Below are 19,522 nucleotides of genomic sequence, written 5' to 3' on the forward strand. Positions count from 1 at the left end.
TCCATAGATGAGCTTTTAAAATAGACAACTCAACAGTAAAATACACATGAAACTGCAACAAGATTCAGCAGCAAAGTACATACGAAGCAGCATAAAACACAAACAACTCAAAAACAAACAAACTGTAAAAGTTTCATAAACAACAAGCAGCAGATGTCTGTCACTCTACCAGACTACAGATGTAATATTTGTTTTCTACTGATGGCTGATTTTGTGAAAAGTTTTGATGTGATCAATGAAAGTGAAAAGTTCAGCTTTCTGCAGGGGCCAAATCTCTCTGCTGGAGGCCCAGATTTGGCCCACGGGCCGCTACTTGCCCACCACTGCTTTACAGAGCCGGTTTAGTGCTAATATCTAATAATCTGAGCTTTTTTTTTTTCTTTGTTATGTTTAGTGTGTTGGAGGTTTTCATCCCGCTCTTTTCTTGCTGTGTCACTGCAGGAGGAGATAACTGTCTTTACAGTTGGGCCAACTCCTCATTCACCAGCAACAGCAGCAGCAACACAGTCAGAATTCACTGGTAAGTAACAAGAACATCATTTATTTCATGTTTATTTATATAGAGACAATTATACAGTCTAAACTTACACCACATAACACAACAATTATAGACTGAACTGGTTTGCAAAGCTCGTCATTAGATGAGCTTTTAAAATACATATGAAACCTCACAAGACTCGACAATACACACACATACATTACAACATGAGACTACACAACAAAGTACAAATAACATGTTATTGTGATTATTATTATTATTATTATTATTTCAGTTACAGATTTGGTCATTTATACATATCAGTTGTACAACAGGTCTATTTAAATGATAAGTGGATTAATGTCTGTGTGGAATATCAAGTTGTTTGTGTTGCAGCCTCAAAAGAAAAAAGACTTTACATAAGATGTAAAAAGACTTTAAAGGACGGGTTCATCATTTTTCAAGTGTGTCTTAAAACAACAACTGAAACCTGTTTTTCTTGCTGTAATCATTCCTCCTGTTCATACTGACCATTAGAAGATCCCTTCATAATGACCTTACAATGGAAGTGATGGAGGACAAAATCCACAGTCCTCCTTCTGTGCAAAAAATGTATTTAAAAGTTTATCTGAAGCTAATATGAAGCTTCAGCGTCCAAATGAGTCAAATCAAGTAGATATCTTTCAACGTTACAGTCTTTTTAGTGGCAAAGTCCCTCTTTTTGTTACTATACTGTGAATTTAAAATTTATGAACTAATATCAGTATAATTCATTATTAGTGCGATATCCTAATAATAAACTACAAATAACAGTAATGTCAGTATTGATAAGAACAGTTAAACAGTTTGCTGTGTAGACTGTGGACATATTAAGATAATAATATTAAGAAGTATTAAGAGTTCTTATAATACAGTAAACCAGTCATACCTGCATCAAATCAGACATGATAGCATACTGCCATCTAATATATCTCATTATAATTATGGGCAAATACCATATTCATACAATTAATTTTGTTTAGGATTGATTTAGTAAATTACTTATATACTTTATTAAATCCACGTAAAAGTGTAGCAAACAAGAACAAAAAACATCTCAAATCATTAAGGCTACGTCTCAGTATTTATTATTTTAAATGAGAGAAAACGGCTGTTCTGATTATTTATGAATTCATAAAAGGTATAGTGTGTCTAATGTATTACCTCCTGTATAATTGTTTTAGGTTTTTATTTTGTTTGTTTGTAATATAATCTTTTCTCGTAATTTTGAGATAGTGAGTCATAATTATGAGATAAGGCCCCCGATTATTTTAAAATAATAATAATAATAATAATCACGTATAGGAACACATTAAATGCTTGTTTCTCACCGGACCGTTTAAAGCAAGGGACTGTCAACAAAAAACATGGCGCCGCTGCCTTCATAGCTAACAGCTAAGCGCACTTGGTTTCAGATGGAAGGTGAAAGCTTGTGTTCGTGGTAAAGAAGGTAAATAATGTGTTTATTTTGTGTTTATATTGACGTTGAGTGTTTGTGACTCTTTGCTGTTTGACGCAGCTTCAGTCCGACGATCAGTTTAGATTTGTCACAGTTTTGATTGATGGATTTTTGTGAACTTGGAGCACAAATCTGTCATTTGAGGACAAAATAAATCAGCTTAAACTCTTTATAACGTTTCATAAAAATGTTTAATAAATAAATAAGTTAGTAATATTCGTCTGTTTCTCGTTAACTTAACCAACACAGCAGTTAACCTACTTTCTGTTCCAGCTGGCAAACTGACATTATAACCGCTGAAATCAATGTTAGTTCAGCTGCAGGCGGTTTGTTGCCACAACAAACTCAATATCTGAAGGACAAAAAGAAGGACAAACGTCTGCTGCTTTATACTCCAACCCCACTACATGTCAGAGGGAAATATTGTACTTTCTACTCCACTACATTTATTTGACAGCTTTAGTTACTTTTCAGATGAAGATTTGACACAATGGATAATATAACAAGCTTTTAAAATACAACACATTGTTAAAGATGAAACCAGTGGTTTCCAACCTTTTTGGCTTTTGACGTCTTACAAAAAGCAGTGTGTAGTCGGGGTCACATTTCACATGTCTATGAGTTGTTAACAGCTCCACCAAATAGTGATTTTTCCCTCTAAACTTCTCATATGCTTTCATTTCAATAAATGTTCAAATGATCCAATATTTCAGCAAAAATCAAAGATTAGAGAAAAAGTCCAAAAACTGAAAACAGATTTGTGTATCAGAACTTTGTTTTTTCTTCTTTCCTCTCCCATTAATCATCTCACCACCCCTCAGATTTATCTGCTGACCCTTTGGAGGGGCCTCGACCCCTAGGTTGGGAACCACTGGACTAAACTAGCTAACTGTATATAAAGTAGTGTAAACTAGCTCCACCTCCAGCAGCTACAACAGTAACATGCTGCTCTAACACTGATGCTTCACTATTAATAATCTAATGATGTCATATATAATAATATATCAGTCAGAGGGACCAAACCACTACTTTTACTACAATACTTTAACTACATCAAGCTCATAATACTTATGTACTTTTACTGCAATACTTTAACTACATCAAGCTCATAATACTTATGTACTTTTACTGTAGTAGGATTTTTCATGCAGGACTAGTCTATAAAATCTCAAAAAGTGATGAAAAACTGTCCAATAATTTCTCAAAACCCAATATAATGTTTTCAAATATCTTATTTTGTCCGACCAACAGTCCAAAACTCAAAGATATTCAGTTTATAATGATATAAAACGGAGAAAAGCAGATATTATTATGAAATTCCTGAACCTTTTTTTAAACATGAAACTATATATCAGTGATGTGTTTTTCTTCCTCGTCTGTCTCAGATCATCAGAGCTGCTGGACGCTGAGCTGCGGCGGACGTCATGGTGCTGAAAGTCTTCTTCCCGCAGTGCTGTAACCGGGCGGACAGCGGGCTGCTGGTGGGCCGCTGGATCGCCGGCCACGACTCGGCCGTGGTGCTGACGGTCATCCACTACCCGTTCATCCCGGGTCAGGTCAAACAGTACATCCAGCAGGTCAGTGCAGCAGCGGGGAGACCTCTCTGTCTTCTCTCAGGTCTGGTTAAAGTTCTAAAAATAATAAATGTCAGAAAATATCAATCAGTGTTTCCCAAAACCCAAGATGACGTCCTCAAATGTCTTATTTTGTCTACAAACCAAAGATATTCAGTTTATTGACATAAAGAAACCAGAAAATATTCACATTTAAGAAGCTGGAATCAGAGAATTTGGACTTTATTTCTTAAAAAAATGATTGAAAATGATGAATTGATTATCAAAATAGCTGCAGATTAATCGACTGATCGTTGCAGCTCTACTCGTGTATTAAAGGCAAGTCGGTTTTTATTTGTACGGCTCAATACCACAAATCACAAGACCCTCGATCTGAATAAGGAAAAACTCCCTAAAACAACTTAAACAGGGAAAAAATGGAGGAAAGTTCAGGAAGATCAACGGAGGAAGGATCTCTCTCCCAGGACGGACAGACAGGAAATAGATGTGTGAACAGAAGAGAAAAAAAATGACAAAATTACTGAAATGCAGTATAAACAAACAGGATGACAAAAATATAGATGGACTGATAACACATATGTTTATTTGAGTCACGGAGTGAGAAGATTTTCTGAATAAATAAACACCAGATAATACAGTTAAACAACACTTACTGCTGTTCTGAAGGTTTTTCCAGAACCCGTAAAGACTCTCTGAACCATCAACATCAAACATATTCAACAGACGGACTGAATAACAGTTTGATCCAGACTGGGAACAAACTAACCACAACCTGACCTGAACCGCAGTCCCGTCACCTCAGCTGTCATAGATAGTCGCCTCAGTCAGTCAGGTTGTTTAGAACGCTGGTTGATAAAGTAAAATATCTGTTAGAGCCATTTGTATCCATGTGTGTGTGTTAAGGTCACTTCCTGGTTGCCGCAGTAGGTGGCGTATTGAACAGCAGCATATGGAGATGCATATGAAGAAGAAGAGGTGATTACTCCTCAGGTGTGCTGCTTACTGGGAGACGTTTAGAGGCTAATCTATAAGCCTTTTTTGTTTGTTTTCATGCTAGTTATTGGTGTAAGTGTGTGTATATTTATTGGTACACGGTGGTAAATAAATACATCTGAAGCACAAGTCCACAGATGTTTGATTTACTACATGGAGCCGCTGCATGACGACGCGTCAGTTACGTATCTCCTCACTGTGGCTAAGGTTTATTTTTGTTTTGTCGAAATCAAGTCACTACAATATCTTATTCAAACCCATCCGAAGACAGACAAGGTAGTGTCTGAGTGGGAACGCAAAACACCACTGCAGCAGCCAGCATGTCTGTTTTGAATCTCAGAACTGAACCAGTTGAAGTGGTGATATCAAGACTCCAGCAGAGTTATTATAAAATCAACAACGAACACAGTGAAGAACTCACTAATAAACACTTACAGCAGTGTTTTCACCTGGACATCAAGTTTAAGGACTCTTATACAGTAAAGGTGTCATTTCTGCCATTAATAAGGAAATGCTGCTCATGTACAGTATTACTTGTCCTTGTGTCATCCTGTGATGCAGTGAAAATCCAGTCTAGATGAAAAAATATTTTGTCTGCTGCACGAATGTTTTTCAGCTTCTTTAAGGCTTAAAAACTCTTTATCAGTGTCTCTTCCTCCTTCATCTCATCGTCTTCTTCTCCCAGATGCAGGCTCAGAGTAAGGTGGAGCTGTCGGTGTTGGGTTCTTGGAGTTTGCCCAAAGAGGGTCAGGAGGGCATGGAGAGCTTCCTCAGGGACCTCAGCACCATCTTCCCCCAGGAACGCTGGCTCCAGATCAGCCGCGAGATGGGAAAGACGGGCTTCACCTGCCAGGTCCTCGACCGGGACCCGAGTAAGATCTGAGACTTTTCCAACTTTACAAGCATCAGTTTAATTTGAACTCTTGAATAATGTGTTTTCTTTTCATCTGTTACCTTTTATTTGGTATAAAATTATAACCGAGCAGGATGTTCTGTCCAGGTGGAAGAGCAGCTCAGCGGGAGTCAAAAAAGAAGGATGAGGAAGGTGACGGTGAGGCTGCAGGTGAAGGAGAAGAGAAGAAGGAAGAGGAGGAGGAGGAGGAGAAGGTGATCTTCGTCCACTACGAGCAGAGGAAGGTGATGCTGTCGCAGCTTCATCCCATCCAGAACGGCGTCCCCGACCCACAAGCTGATCCTCCGTCTGAGCTGAGACAGGTACAGAGAGTCTCCTTTTTAAACGATTCAAACACGATGCAGCTTGTTTCCAGACGCCGCAGACAGGATGTGACCGGACGAGAGGAGGATGTTACGTATTCCCTAACATGCTTCCTCCTCCTCTCTCCGCTGGTCCAGATGTTCCAGACGGTGGCCCGGAGCGAGCCTCTGTTCTTCATGGACAAGTACGACGACGGGCCGCTGAAGTCGACTCACTGGCAGTCGGAGGGTCGCGAGGCCAGCATCATCGTGGAGCTGCTGAAACAGGCGTCGGTACCGCTCTGCCTGCTCATCAGCTGGCTGCTCTCCATCTGGACCTGGATCTGTAACATCCGGTGAGGAGGAAGAAGCTCAACATGCAGATTTTACTGAATCAATACAGTATTTTAATGCAATTTAGTATTATAAATTCTAAAGTTTTATTTCAGGGAATCGTGCAAAAGAACAAGTTTCAGCAGCGAGTTTATTAGAAATACAGAGTTTCAGTCGTGGACCTTCATCAGGAATCCTTTCTTTTATTCTACATTGGTAATTTTAAAGTTTGGAAGTGTCTTTGAACTCATTAAGTTCTTATCTTACTCTCTTAAACTTGTCATGGATCTCTGGTTTCAGCCTGGTGAAGGTCACGAGCAGCTGAACCTTCCTCAGATTTCATCATCAGCATCATCGACGCCCCTAAAAATGCTCATATAAGACGACTTGTTCTGGACGAGTTTCATTCACGAAAATGTTCCCAAATAGTAGAAACCAGCAGACACATTAATCAGTGTCAGCAGTCGTATTAGAGGAGCTGAAACTGTTAGAAAACATGAATCCATCAGAGCAGCTGTGACAGAAATAAAGACGTGAAGAAGCTTTGACATGAAGTTAGACACTAAAAAATGTCTCTCTAAAGAAAAATGTCTTCAGTCCTCCATGACAGTAAACTGAATATCTTTGAGTTGTGGACAAAACAAGTCATTTTAGGTTACTGTGCTCGACATTTTTCACCGTTTTCTGACATTTTATGAACCAAATAATAAAGATTAATGGTTAAAGAATCGTTAGTCGCGGCTCTGATCCTCACCGTCGTTGTTCTGTTTCATCCTCAGGATCTTCAGTCTTTACCCGCTGCGCTTCCTGTCCTCTAAACTGTCCACGTGTGTCCAGCTCAGCTACAGGACCGAACACATGAGGACGCTCAGTTCTCCGAAAGCAGCGGCGGGACACACGCAGTTCATGAGGTGAGAGTCTGGGATGATGATGATGATGATGATGATGCTACTACTTCTACTTCTTCTTCTTCTACTTCTACTTCTACTTCTTCTTCTTCTACTTCTTCTTCTTCTACTTCGTCTTCTTCTTCTACTTCTTCTTCTTCTTCTTCTACTTCTTCCTCTTCTACTTCTTCTTCTTCTTCTTCTACTTCTTCCTCTACTTCTACTTCTTCTTCTACTTCTACTTCTTCTTCTGCTTCTTCTTCTTCTTCTACTTCTTCCTCTACTTCTACTTCTTCTTCTTCTTCTACTTCTTCTTCTTCTACTTCTTCTTCTTCTACTTCTACTTCTACTTCTTCTTCTTCTACTTCTTCTTCTTCTTCTGCTTCTTCTTCTTCTTCTTCTTCTACTTCTTCCTCTACTTCTACTTCTTCTTCTTCTTCTACTTCTTCTTCTTCTTCTTCTACTTCTTCTTCTACTACTACTACTTGGAGCTTTAAGGCAGGTTTAGGCCTGTGAGAACATCCTGTATACACATTTTGACCTGATGATGTTGCTAAATTAAAGCTTGAATGTGCTCAGTTAGTTTCACCTCAATCCGCCTGTTTGATTTTTACAAGTTTTGTCCAGATGATGGCGCCAGTTGAAAGGTCAGAGGTCACTAGAAGCATTTAGAATAATCATCTGAAGAACAAGAACATCCACAGAAATCAGAATTTATCCTGATAAACAAGATTCAGCAGTTTCATGTGTGAGAACAGTTTGGATTAAACCTGATGCTCCTCTTTTACGACCTCGGTGTTCTTTCCGTCGGTTCCGTGTAGGAAAGCCAACATCCTGGTGTCGTTCCTGGTGGACGTGGCTCTCGGCATGTTGCTCATCTCGTGGCTCTACAGAGACGATCACATCACCATGCTGGCCAACACACTGGTGCCTGCAGCTGATGTGAGTGTGAATACGATCAATAACACATGATCGATCAATTATGGCAACACTGAACAAACAAACAACAGATAAGAAGATGGTTAAATCGCTCAGGACAATGATCTACACATATCATCAACTTATCTGCTGAATATTTTCTTGATTAATCATTTAATTTATAAAATGTTAAAAAAAACAGCATTTATTCTTCCTGAGAAGCAACAATAATGTCTTAAAGTAGCTTTTTTTTGTCTGACTAATAGTATAAAACCTTTAAAATATTCAGTTCACTCATATATGACAAAGAAAAACAGCTGGAACCAGGTAATATTTGACATTTTTGCTTCTATCAACTAATCAATTAATCATTTCAGCACGACAAAAAATAAACATGAAAGCCTCAAAACTACAATTCATAACTTAAGATACTGAGATATTTAGATGATTAGTTGATTAGCTGATCTACGAAAAATGAATCTGTGACTGTCAGTCACAGATTTTGGGGTTTTGGATCAAACATTTGAAGGCGTCGCTATGAGAAGTCATCACAGGCATTTTTATACTATTATCTGAGACTTTATAGACAAAATAAAAGGCAGATTAATCAATAAAAAAATAACGATTAGTTTCAGCCGTAATTTAAATAACAGTCTTGAGATAATGAGTCTAAAAAAAAAAATATTTGCAATTATACTTATTCCCAAACAAAAGATGGTATATAATTTATCAACAAGTTACTGTTCAGCTTTAGTAAATAATTTAAGTGGAGTCAGTTTTATTTTTCATTCTCTACGTATGTTTTTGTGATTGTTGTTCTGTTTTCTTCTATACGGAGTCAGAATCAATCTGAACAGAAACTTGTTTTATTTATTTATTGTTGTTGTTGTTGACATTCGTGCTGCTAGTGGATCAGAGAAGGAAGTGAATGATTCAGTGAAACGATGCGTTCAGGTTTCTTCTGTGATGTCGTTAATCTCTTGTGGATCTTCCGCAGCATGTGGCGAAAGAGCTGGACGAGCTGCTGCAGTGGCTGATGGGAGCTCCTGCAGGGCTGAAGATGAACCGGGCTCTGGACCAGGTCCTGGGCCGCTTCTTCCTCTATCACATCCACCTCTGGATCAGTGAGTTACACACGCACACACACACACACACACGCACACACGAACGCGCACACACGCACACACGCACTCACACGCACACACACACACGCACACGCACGCACGCACACACACACACATGCACACACACACATGCACACACACACACGCACACACACGCGCACACACACACACACACACACACACACACACACACACACACACACCAACCACACCAACCACATGTGTAAACCTTCACGTCTTCCCGTGCAGGTTACATCCACCTGATGTCTCCCTTCATCGAGGGGATCCTCTGGTACGGAGGCCTGTCCGCCTGCTTCGGCCTGACCTTTGCCCTCTCGCTGCTCTCTGACATGGTGGCTCTGCTCACCTTCCACATCTACTGCTTCTACGTGTACGGCGCCAGGTGAGACCTCGTGTTCATCACGCCAGCAGGAAAGAGAAACAGCTGTGAATTAGAAACTCTGTCAGGCTGCATTTGCAGACGAAGCTTTTAATTAACGAGCTCACTAACTGACCTCAGAGAAATGAGACAGAGATCAATTGTCATTACTGATCAGCAGATCGTTCATACTGATATGAAACTGAATGTTAATCCAGGTTGTTTTATGTCCTTCGAGGTCAATGAGAAGCTTTTAAATGAATCCATCAGAGTTTTGTTGTGTGATGCTGTTGTATGTTGGTGTGATGACATCACTGCTAACGACAGAAACATGATTAATGAGCTTATTAATAAATGTTGTTTCTATAACTGGTTTGACTCCGGACCAGCAGGCGGTGAGTTCAGACCAGACTTCAGTCTGTTTGGTGTTTTCAGTCTAAATAGTGAGATGATTGATGCTTAAAGACGCCGAGATGAACGAGTCAGAAACTCTTTGTGCTCACAGGTGTGAAACCTTTTAATGACGTCTGATTGGTTCCTGAGATTTTGACTGTAAGGACTCGTTTCATATATTTTCTAGTTAATTTTAAGGTTTTAATTCCTATTTATCGCCTGGCTTTTATTTATTAATTGATGGATTATATTAATATATTGTGTTTTTTATTGATTAATTAATGCTTTTAAATTGAAAAGCACTAAAATGTAAAGATCTGGTTGACAAAGTTGTTTCAAATGAAGAGAAAGTTAAACGTGAGCTGAGAGGAATTTTTATGTTTAAAAAGCTTTTAGTTAAGAATAAAATGTAAAATATCATTGTGACGATGAAAGGAGCACCGATCACGTTTAAAAGACTTTTTAAAGATAATATATAGACATTTAGTTTGTTTCCAGCCTGATCGATGTGTTCTTGTGTTGTTTCTGGTTGTTGTTTGATTCGATGGGTATCGTGGACGCTGGTGGAGGATGGTTGAGTTTCATATTAATCATAAAAGTTTATTGTTAAAGCAAAAAAAAGGAAGGAGGACTAGAAAAGTTCATACTTTTAAAGCAGTAGGAAGGAATGCTTTATTTGAATAATTAACAGGGATTTTGATAGATATGTTTGCCTCGTTTCATGCTTATATATTTTATTTTGTTTTTTTTGTCTTTTAACATGTTTGTTTATTGCTGCAGTGTCCGACATGCAGAAGTGTTGAGCTGATTGTAACACTGGATGTTCATGTGTTATGAATGTCAAATGTCAAATATAGATTATTATTGTGGTTGTTTGAGGGTTTTTAACCTCTTTTGCTGCAGTTGCACTGCAGGAGAAACGTTCAGACAGTTGATCGATAGAACAACTTTGTGTCTTGATTCTCATTTTCTCCTGAAAAATGTTTTGTCAGTTTAACTTTTCTGATTTTTGTAAAACCCAGTTCCTCTTCTGGTTAATGTGACGTCTGAGGAGATGCAGCTGCACAGATGGTCTCGTATAAAATAGATACATGTAAACAGTAATTACTATAGATTAATATGAGTCAAGCATTCATGACTTCATTATAAACAGAGTGTCTGTGTGAGACCAGTAGAGGAGACGTTACTCTTGACAACCTGCAGGGGGCGACTTTCTCCCAACTTTCCCAACATCTCCGTCCAAAATGGGAAATGATCATCCAGTAGCATGAATGAGCTCCGTTGATCAGTTTTTGAGTTTGGACATATTGGCCTGATGTCAGAGGTCAAGAGGTCACTGAAGACATAAGGACACATCATAAATAATATTTTAAATCCTGCATTATTTACATCCATGTTTATTAGCTCAAACACAAAACACACTGCTGCAGCTCTTCACTCAGTACAGAAACCTTCAATTCAATTAAAGCTGTAATGATTAGTTGATTAATTGATTAGTTGCCAGCTATTTTAATGATCTATTAACCGTTTTGAGTAATTTTTAAAGAAAAAACAGTAGAATTCTCTGATTCCAGCTTCTCAGAATGTGAATATTTTCTGGTTTCTTTTGTCCTTTATGACAGTAAACTGAATATCTTTGATATTGCGTCTGAGAAACAGTAATCGACATTTTTAAGCATTTTCTGACATTTTATGGACCAAACTCAAGCATCACCATCACATCCTGATACAATCAAGACACTAAAAATAATGGACAAAAAAAGCCTGTCCGGTGGCATCACTGTCACAATATGAAAACTACGACTCATTATTGTTTTCTTAAATTAGTTTTCAAATGTATCAATAGTTTAGATATATCCAGAGAAAAGACAGTACCAGAGTAACGAGCAGCACGGTGAACAGCAACTGTAAAATACCATAAACACCGATCAGCCTTCTGCATACAGCAAACCACAGCTGTACGTATGTTTAGTTAATTGTATTGTAAACTGTACATCACAATCAATGTAATTCAGTACGTGTATTTTATTGTAGTGCACTGTGGTTTTTATATATATATATATATATATATTTTAATTACACTGTATATGTATGTAAAGCTCAACTAGGGACAAGAGTTGAAAATTAGCAATTAGCTATAAACTCTCTGCTCTGTATCAGATCTATGTTGAATAGCATCGTCCCTATCAAAGCAAATTTAAAATAACAAACAAAAAAAAAACAACAAATCACATTAATTGAGGAAAATAATCAACAGATTAATCAATAATGGGAATAATCGTTGGTTGCTGCCATATATAATTTGAACTGTGTCTTCATGCAGAGGGTTTTAAATATAACAGAAATAATCATACTGGATCAGTCAAAAGCATGAATGTAATGTTATATCATGTTATGTTAAGTTCATTAAGACGTATAAAGATATAAAAGAAACACATGGCAGTAAAAACTCTTTTATTAAAACATTCACTTCTCTGTTTAAAGGCTGAAAACTGAAAACAGACTTCAGGAAATATTCAGCCAAATAATAAACGACAGCAGCAGCGAAACCCTCTAAAAACACATATGAAGTCATTCATCCAGTAAAAGTAGCTGCGCTGTTTATTCCCCCCGAGAGGAAGCAGCACAAACCATTATGACTCTGTTTTTTTTTTTTTTTTTTTTTTTATTATAACTTACACAACAACGGTCTCGTCTTGCCGAGCAGGTAGTTTTGTTTTACGTCACTGTTGCGTAACAGTCAGATGATTGTAAAACATAATTTAGTGCTTGTTTCCTTCAGTCTGGTCACACACACAGCTTGTCTCTGCTCTGTGGGATTATTCCAGACACACACAGTAAAAGATTGAAGACTGAAAATATTAGAAAACGACCATAAAATCAATCAACAGCTCTCTAAAGCAGATGAAATGGAAGCTGTTGAGGTTCCCGCCGGCAGGATGAACAGATGTAGATCTGCGGCGCTGCGACGGAGGCCTGTATACTCTGATAATAGTCCTGGAGGAAAGAGAGAGATTTGACTAAATTATGCATTTGCTCTAAAGATAGCTCGGCTCCCTCGCCTGTGGCGCATAATGAAATATTACCCACTTTCCTTGTTACATATTTATGCTGGAGTTTGAGAAGCTTTTGTCAGAGTGACTTATTAAATCTGTATGCCCGCATCTAAAAATATCTCCTGCTGCGATCACAACTCACAGCAGGAGGGCGAAGAAGAAGAAGAAGAAGAAGAAGAAGAAGAAGAAGAAGAAGAAGAAGCATCCAGGCTCTTTGAAAAGCTTCTCTGCTTGTCTGTAGGCAGGTTTAGATTACGGAGGATGTTACATTTACATGTTTTTTAAAAACTGACACTGATATTTGTTTGCAGCAGCAGCAACATGACTGTAGAGATGACGGTTTCAGTCAGACTGAAGTATCTTCATGATGGATTGACAGGAAGTTCTGTTCAGACGTTCATGTTTTTTCATTCGTCTAAAAGTTTGCTTTACGAGCAAATAACCTGCAGAACTACAGTAACTATGTGTTTAGTGCTAATTAGCAAACGTTAACATGCTGAATATGATAAATAACACACAGGTATGTAATAACAGTGATGTGTGTGTGTGTGTGTGTGCGTCCTCACTAGAATATGTGTGTTTTCTCCATTTCTTCAAGGAATTTACAAGGAAAAAGAGGGAGCGCATGTATCTGCCAGATACTTTATTTATTTATTTATTTATTTATTTATTTATTTGCATGATAAAACAAAGCAGCAGAAACACAACAACAAAAGAGAAGAAGCAATTTGTGCAGGTGAGACGTAGAGAAAAAAAAACAAACCCCTCCAGAGGTTTATAGAAGGAAACTCAACGCAACAAAAATAAGCAAACCAGCAACTAAAGGATCAAATATCAAACATGAAGTCGGCAGCATAAATGAAGCAAAGACATAAAATATATAAAATAATGTGTTTGTGTGAACTGAAGCACACTAGTGTTCAGTTATAAGTCCAGTTATATCAGATGTGATGATAGTTCAGTTTGGTTCATGAGAGAAATAGACTGATATGCAGTTTGTATCTGTTCTATATCCGAGTCTCCTTTATGTAATAGAGAATTAACAGTATGAGTTATATTACATATATTTTAACCTTTTACTGACTCCAATAAACCTTTAAAAGATGATAAAATCCCTCTTAAAATCCGTCAAATGAAATTAAAAAAAGACAAAAAAGTTTGATGAGCAACTTTAAAGTATCATCAGTTGGTGAAAATATTCATATATTATATAATCAGTCTATTATATTGTATATTGAATCTATATTGTAAGAGCTGATGAAGTTAGAGTTCTTCTGTACTGGAAACCTTCATTTATAATCCGCACTAGTTAAACTAGTGCTGTAATAATCAATTGATTAGTCGAGTTAAATTAATATTAATTGATTAATGTTTCAGTTGTTTTATTCCAGCTTCTTAAATGTGAGAATTTGTTGCTTTTCTCTGTTTTTATATTGTTTTAAATTAAATATCTTTGAGACTTTGAAGACTTTTTTTAAAGATTAAATGATTAATCAAAACATAACTGACAGATGAATGAAATCAATATGATTCAGCCCAAATGATGATCAATATTAACAGTCTGATCGTCCCTTTAGGTCACTGAACTCTTTATTATAATATTTGACCTTCTCTCTCACTTCTGAAGACGTAGCTTCTCCTTCATCCTTTCATCGTCTCTTTACACCGACGGTGAATCTGATAAGGTTTATTGATCGGCTGTATTAGTTCATGAGGACGTGATCGGCTCTGTGTGTCTCCGTCAGGCTCTACTGTCTGAAGATCTACGGCCTCTCGTCTCTCTGGAGGCTCTTCAGAGGGAAGAAGTGGAACGTTCTGCGGCAGAGAGTCGACTCCTGCTCCTACGACCTGGACCAGGTAACACACACACACACACACACACACACACACACACACACACACACACACACACACACACACACATCATCATCATCTTCATCTTCTCAGTTTACTGTGAGTTTGTTTGTGTTTGTCGTTCTTCAGCTCTTCATCGGGACTCTGCTGTTCACCATCCTGCTGTTCCTGCTGCCCACCACAGCGCTCTACTACCTGGTTTTCACTCTGGTGAGACTCACACGTCTCAGTTACGACTTCCAACAGTGATCAGTTTACACGTTAGAAGAAGCTTCTCAAACCATCTGCAGCTCCAGTCTGGTTCCAGACCTCCGAATCACCCTCATCTCCAGTATATCAGTCATTCAGATATGTCTCGTTAGCTCGTTAGCTTCATTTGTTACAAATCACTGCCACAATAATCTGAATTATATCAGCAACTAAATACTAAATTCTGAAATTAAATCTCTAATGAATGTTTAATGTTGAAGTTTAAAAACCACTGAAATATTTGACTTTGAAAACCATCTTTCTGAATTTATTTTTAAGGATCTAAAACTCTGATAGAAAATTCTGTTGTTTAATATTTAAAAGCTAAAATCATGTTGCAATAAGTTTTTAAACGCACAATATGTAATTTCAGCCGCTAGGGGTTTCTCAATCAAAACAATAACAAAAGACGGAGTGTGATGACGGTGTGAAGTAGCAAGGGATCATGGGAGTTGTTGTCTTCGTTGTTAAATAACCAGCTTCACCGGGATAGTATTACTCCAGTGTTCATCATTCAGGATGTTTTTACCGGCAGAGGTCTCCTCCTCTCCAGAACAAACGGACCCGGAGATTACAGGTAAAAACACTGATTAAAGCTGTTTTACCTAAAAAAAAAAAAAAAAATCAGTGTTTCTCCGGCGATGTGCGGCGACCACCGGACGTCCGGTACGGGCTGTTAGCCGAGCTGCTGCTAACACTTGTTCGGTTTATTTCTCTTATAACTTTAGATCCAGATGTTCGGTCGGTTTCTCCCGGGAGCCGAATTATCCGCAGAGGTCTCCTCCTCTCCAAAAACAAACGTACACGCAGATCAAAATCGTTAAAATACTAATTAAAGCTGTTTCACCTAAAAAATCAATGTTTCTCCGATGATGTTTGGTGACCACCGGACTTCCTGGAGGGGCTGTTAGCCGAGCTGCTGCTAACGTTTGTCCAGTTTATTTCTCCGATAACTTAAGATCCAGACGTCCAATGACTAAAATCCGTCTTCCGGCTAAAAGATATAGTTAAAAACGACCTAAATTTATCATGAAAATGTGACTTAAAACTGAATAAAAGTCAATTTATAACAGTTTGTGTGGAACAACCACAACGCCGATGTATTATCTTGTATGTGTGTAAGTTACTCTTTGGTAGACGCCATTGTAGCGGACAAACACAGCGCCGCCGTATGCATCTGGTGCGTGTTTACTCTTTGGTAGAGGAGGTATGACGCCATTGACATGCGACCAAATGTAACGGACCGTTACTTTGATTCAATTACAGATACAGATAAGAACACAACTCAACAACATATATAACATAGGTCTAGTTGTTTTTAGACATTTTAATGTGGAATAATTACATATTATAGCTTTAAATTCAGACACTAAAATTCAACATTCAGATCTGACTAAATGGGTCAACAAGGAAAAACAATGTGAATGTGTGAATTTACTAATTTAAAATAATTATATACTGGAATAATGTTTGATGTTTCAACCATAAGAATTCAGTAGTGATAAAATATCATAATTTTGTGTTCAGTTGCTGATATAATTCAAATTATTACGACGACAATGTACGTCCATTGAGCAGATAAACGAGGCAGCAGCTGTGATGCTCAGTGTTAATCAGACAGCAGTGAACTGAGACAACACCGAACATCTTCCATGTGTAATATTTGTTTATTAGTCTTTATTGTATACAATGCGATTGATTGACTGGTTGCAAAATTCAAGCAAAAATGACAAACATTTGATTGTTCCAGCCTCTTAAATGTGAGGATTTGCTGCTTTTCTTCATCATAAATGATTATAAACTGAAGATCTTTGGACATTTGAAGATACCGTCTTGAGCTCTAAGAAACTATAAAGGATTTATTTGACTGTTTTCTGACTTTTTTCAGGCTAAAACAATAATGTGATAAATTGAAATTTTAGAACTAGTCAGCGGCAGCCCTAAATTCAGGTCAACACCAGTAACATGTTCCGTTTAGTGTGACGAGGTGGAAAGGAGTGGAAACCACGCCAACACACTGACAGCTGTTTCCCTGTTCCCAAAAAAACAAACGAGCCAATCACAGCCTCCCATTTCTAATCAGGCAGGATTAAGAACGACGACGTCACCTTTTTTCTCTACCAGAGAGACGGAAAACTGTCTCCAACAAAATGTCCCAAAAAAAAAAAAAAAAACAGCTACAAGCATCGACGCAGCTGTTGAATTAACGTCGACATGTTTCTCTTTGATCAACATGATAAGTCAGCTGCTACCAAACCTCCTTTATCCACTAAAAATGACATCAAAGGTGGAAGATGCACAAAAGGAGACACAGACTATGCAGCAGGACTGGTTTGATACGATGCTGTGGATGGTTTTGATATTTAAACTTTGTCCATCGTGACAACTTGTCACTATTTGAACCAACTCTACCTGACGAATTGGAGCTGAAAGCAGCTGCTATTTTTAAATCAGCGCAGGGTGTGTTTGATAGTTATAAATAGATTCTGGGTGGAGCGTCGCTTTAAATCATGAAACATGTGCTTGGATTTCTTCACTTGATGTAATTGGACAACAGCTCATGTCTAAATAATAGATAATTAGATTGGAAGTCGTCTGTTTTTTAAAAAAAAAAAAAATCCATAACACTGACTGGTCCCAGTTTTTAACAAAATGCTCAACAATTTAAATCATTTCCAGTAGGACAGGTTTGTTTCTGACCCCTGTGTGTGTGTGTGTGTGTGTGTGTGTGTGTGTGTGTGTGTGTGTGTGTGTGTGTGTGTGTGTGTGTGTGTGTGTGTGTGTGTGTGTGTGCGTGTGCGTGTGCGTGTGTGTGTTGTGTAGTTGCGGCTGGTGGTGGTGCTGTTCCAGGGCGTCCTCCACCTCAGTGTGGATTTCATCAACTCCTTCCCTCTGTTCGCTTTCGGCCTCCGCATCTTCCGGCCCTACAGACTAGCAGGTACATCGTCTTTATCATCCAATCAAGTTTATTTAAATCTGAATCAGCTCAGGTTCTCCGTATGGTCTAGATGATCTGTTTTACCAACCGTGCTGCTTCATTTTTGCTTTTTTAAGGAGGAAAGAAGTGTATATGTGCACACCTGAAGCAATGACTTCACAGACAGGATGATTTAAAGTATCATCACTACGAGCCACAACCACCACATTACACACTGACACATCAGACTGTTATAAACAATATCGATTATAGACGCTTTAAAGTCTCTTGACAGGAATTTACATAAACGTTCTCATTTTGTAGATGGATGTATGACTTGATGAACATCAGTTGGTCTTATTCTGTGATGTGTGTCGTACTTTACAGAAGGTGTAAAGTTCAGGGTGCTGTGTGAGGAGCCGGGGACGGCACTTCACCTGCTGATGGAGGTAAGACGTCACGTTTTCTCAGAGCCAAAAGTGATCGACTGACCAACAGTCCAAACCCTAAAAATATTCAGTTTACTATCATAGAAAGGTATTAAAAACAGGAAATATTCATGTTAAATATCAACTTATTGTTACAATTCTAATTTGGTTCATAAAGTGTCAGAGTATAGAACCCAAATATATTCAACTTATAATCATAAAATACTAGAAAATCATCACATATTCACATTTCAGAAGCTGGAACCAGAGATTTTTGGCATTTTTGCTTGAAAATTGTACACTAATTAACTATTTTTTGCATGCAAATAATGTAAGAATTTCATTTTTGTCTTCTTATTAGTCATTTTTTCATATTATCAAGCTGTTTTTGGTGTATTCTTCCTCAGATTAACCCCCTTAAAGGCAACACAGTGATTCAGACGTACCGCACCCCGACGTACAGCTGCTACCCCAAAGACTCGTGGGCCGCGCTCGTCAAGAAACTGTTTGTCGGCGAGCTGATTTACCCCTGGAGACACAAAACCACCAAGACTGACTGAGAGACATCAGCCAGAAATGTGAAAGAGAGAGAGAGAGAGAGAGAGAAGAGGAGAGAAGAGGAGAGATGAGGGAACAGAGGAAAGGGAAGAGACTGAATAAATAATGAGATGGAAACAGACAGATGGAGGGAAAGAGGGGAAATGGGAAACAAGGGTGAAACCGGTATGAAGAAACCTATTGAATGACGCTGCTTTCATGTTAGATGGGAAGAACGTCAGAGCTGAAGCTGCCAAGTCACCACACTCGAGGAGGAGAGTGATAAATGTGACAGCACAGCGAATGTGGCAAAATATCAACCACAAACCCTAAAAACCAGCAAGTAGTCACGTCCTGCTGTGGTGTTTTAACAGCTGCCATCATAAAAAGGGACTTTCAGTACATGGTGAGCACCTTTTTTTTTGTATGCCACAATGAAAATATAAAACCGTTGACTTCACATTAGGTGGTTTTATTTTGATGTTGAGGTCAGAAATAAAATTAAAATATGAGGAATTAGACACGGTGAAACATAATAAACTAAGGGACCAAATCAATTACTTAATGTGTGTGTGATGAGAATTTAATCAAATAAGTTAAATTTCAAATCTGTAGATGAGATTTGAGAATTAGTTTACGCTTTGAAATGATTTTTAAAGGACTATTGACACTCCACTACAGATCTGTGACCAGCAAATAAACACCCGCGA

At 38.1% G+C, this 19,522-nt stretch overlaps 1 protein-coding gene across 1 annotated transcript; it reads left to right on the top strand.

Annotated features, from left to right (window-relative positions):
* Positions 1 to 1,860: 1,860 nt before the first annotated feature.
* On the top strand, positions 1,861 to 19,272 carry pigq (phosphatidylinositol glycan anchor biosynthesis, class Q). The gene is made up of 14 exons (XM_044331068.1): positions 1,861 to 1,967; positions 3,362 to 3,553; positions 5,229 to 5,415; positions 5,544 to 5,758; positions 5,897 to 6,093; positions 6,850 to 6,981; positions 7,779 to 7,899; positions 8,873 to 8,999; positions 9,249 to 9,402; positions 14,573 to 14,684; positions 14,811 to 14,891; positions 17,754 to 17,868; positions 18,235 to 18,296; positions 18,683 to 19,272. Exons 2-14 carry the CDS (start codon positions 3,401 to 3,403, stop codon positions 18,833 to 18,835), a joined length of 1,809 nt encoding a protein of 602 aa, XP_044187003.1. The 5' UTR covers positions 1,861 to 1,967; positions 3,362 to 3,400; the 3' UTR covers positions 18,836 to 19,272.
* The last annotated feature ends 250 nt before the right edge of the window (positions 19,273 to 19,522 follow it).

The sequence above is a fragment of the Thunnus albacares genome, chromosome 17 (assembly GCF_914725855.1).
Source record: "Thunnus albacares chromosome 17, fThuAlb1.1, whole genome shotgun sequence".
In the NCBI taxonomy this organism is placed as follows: Eukaryota; Metazoa; Chordata; class Actinopteri; order Scombriformes; family Scombridae; genus Thunnus; species Thunnus albacares.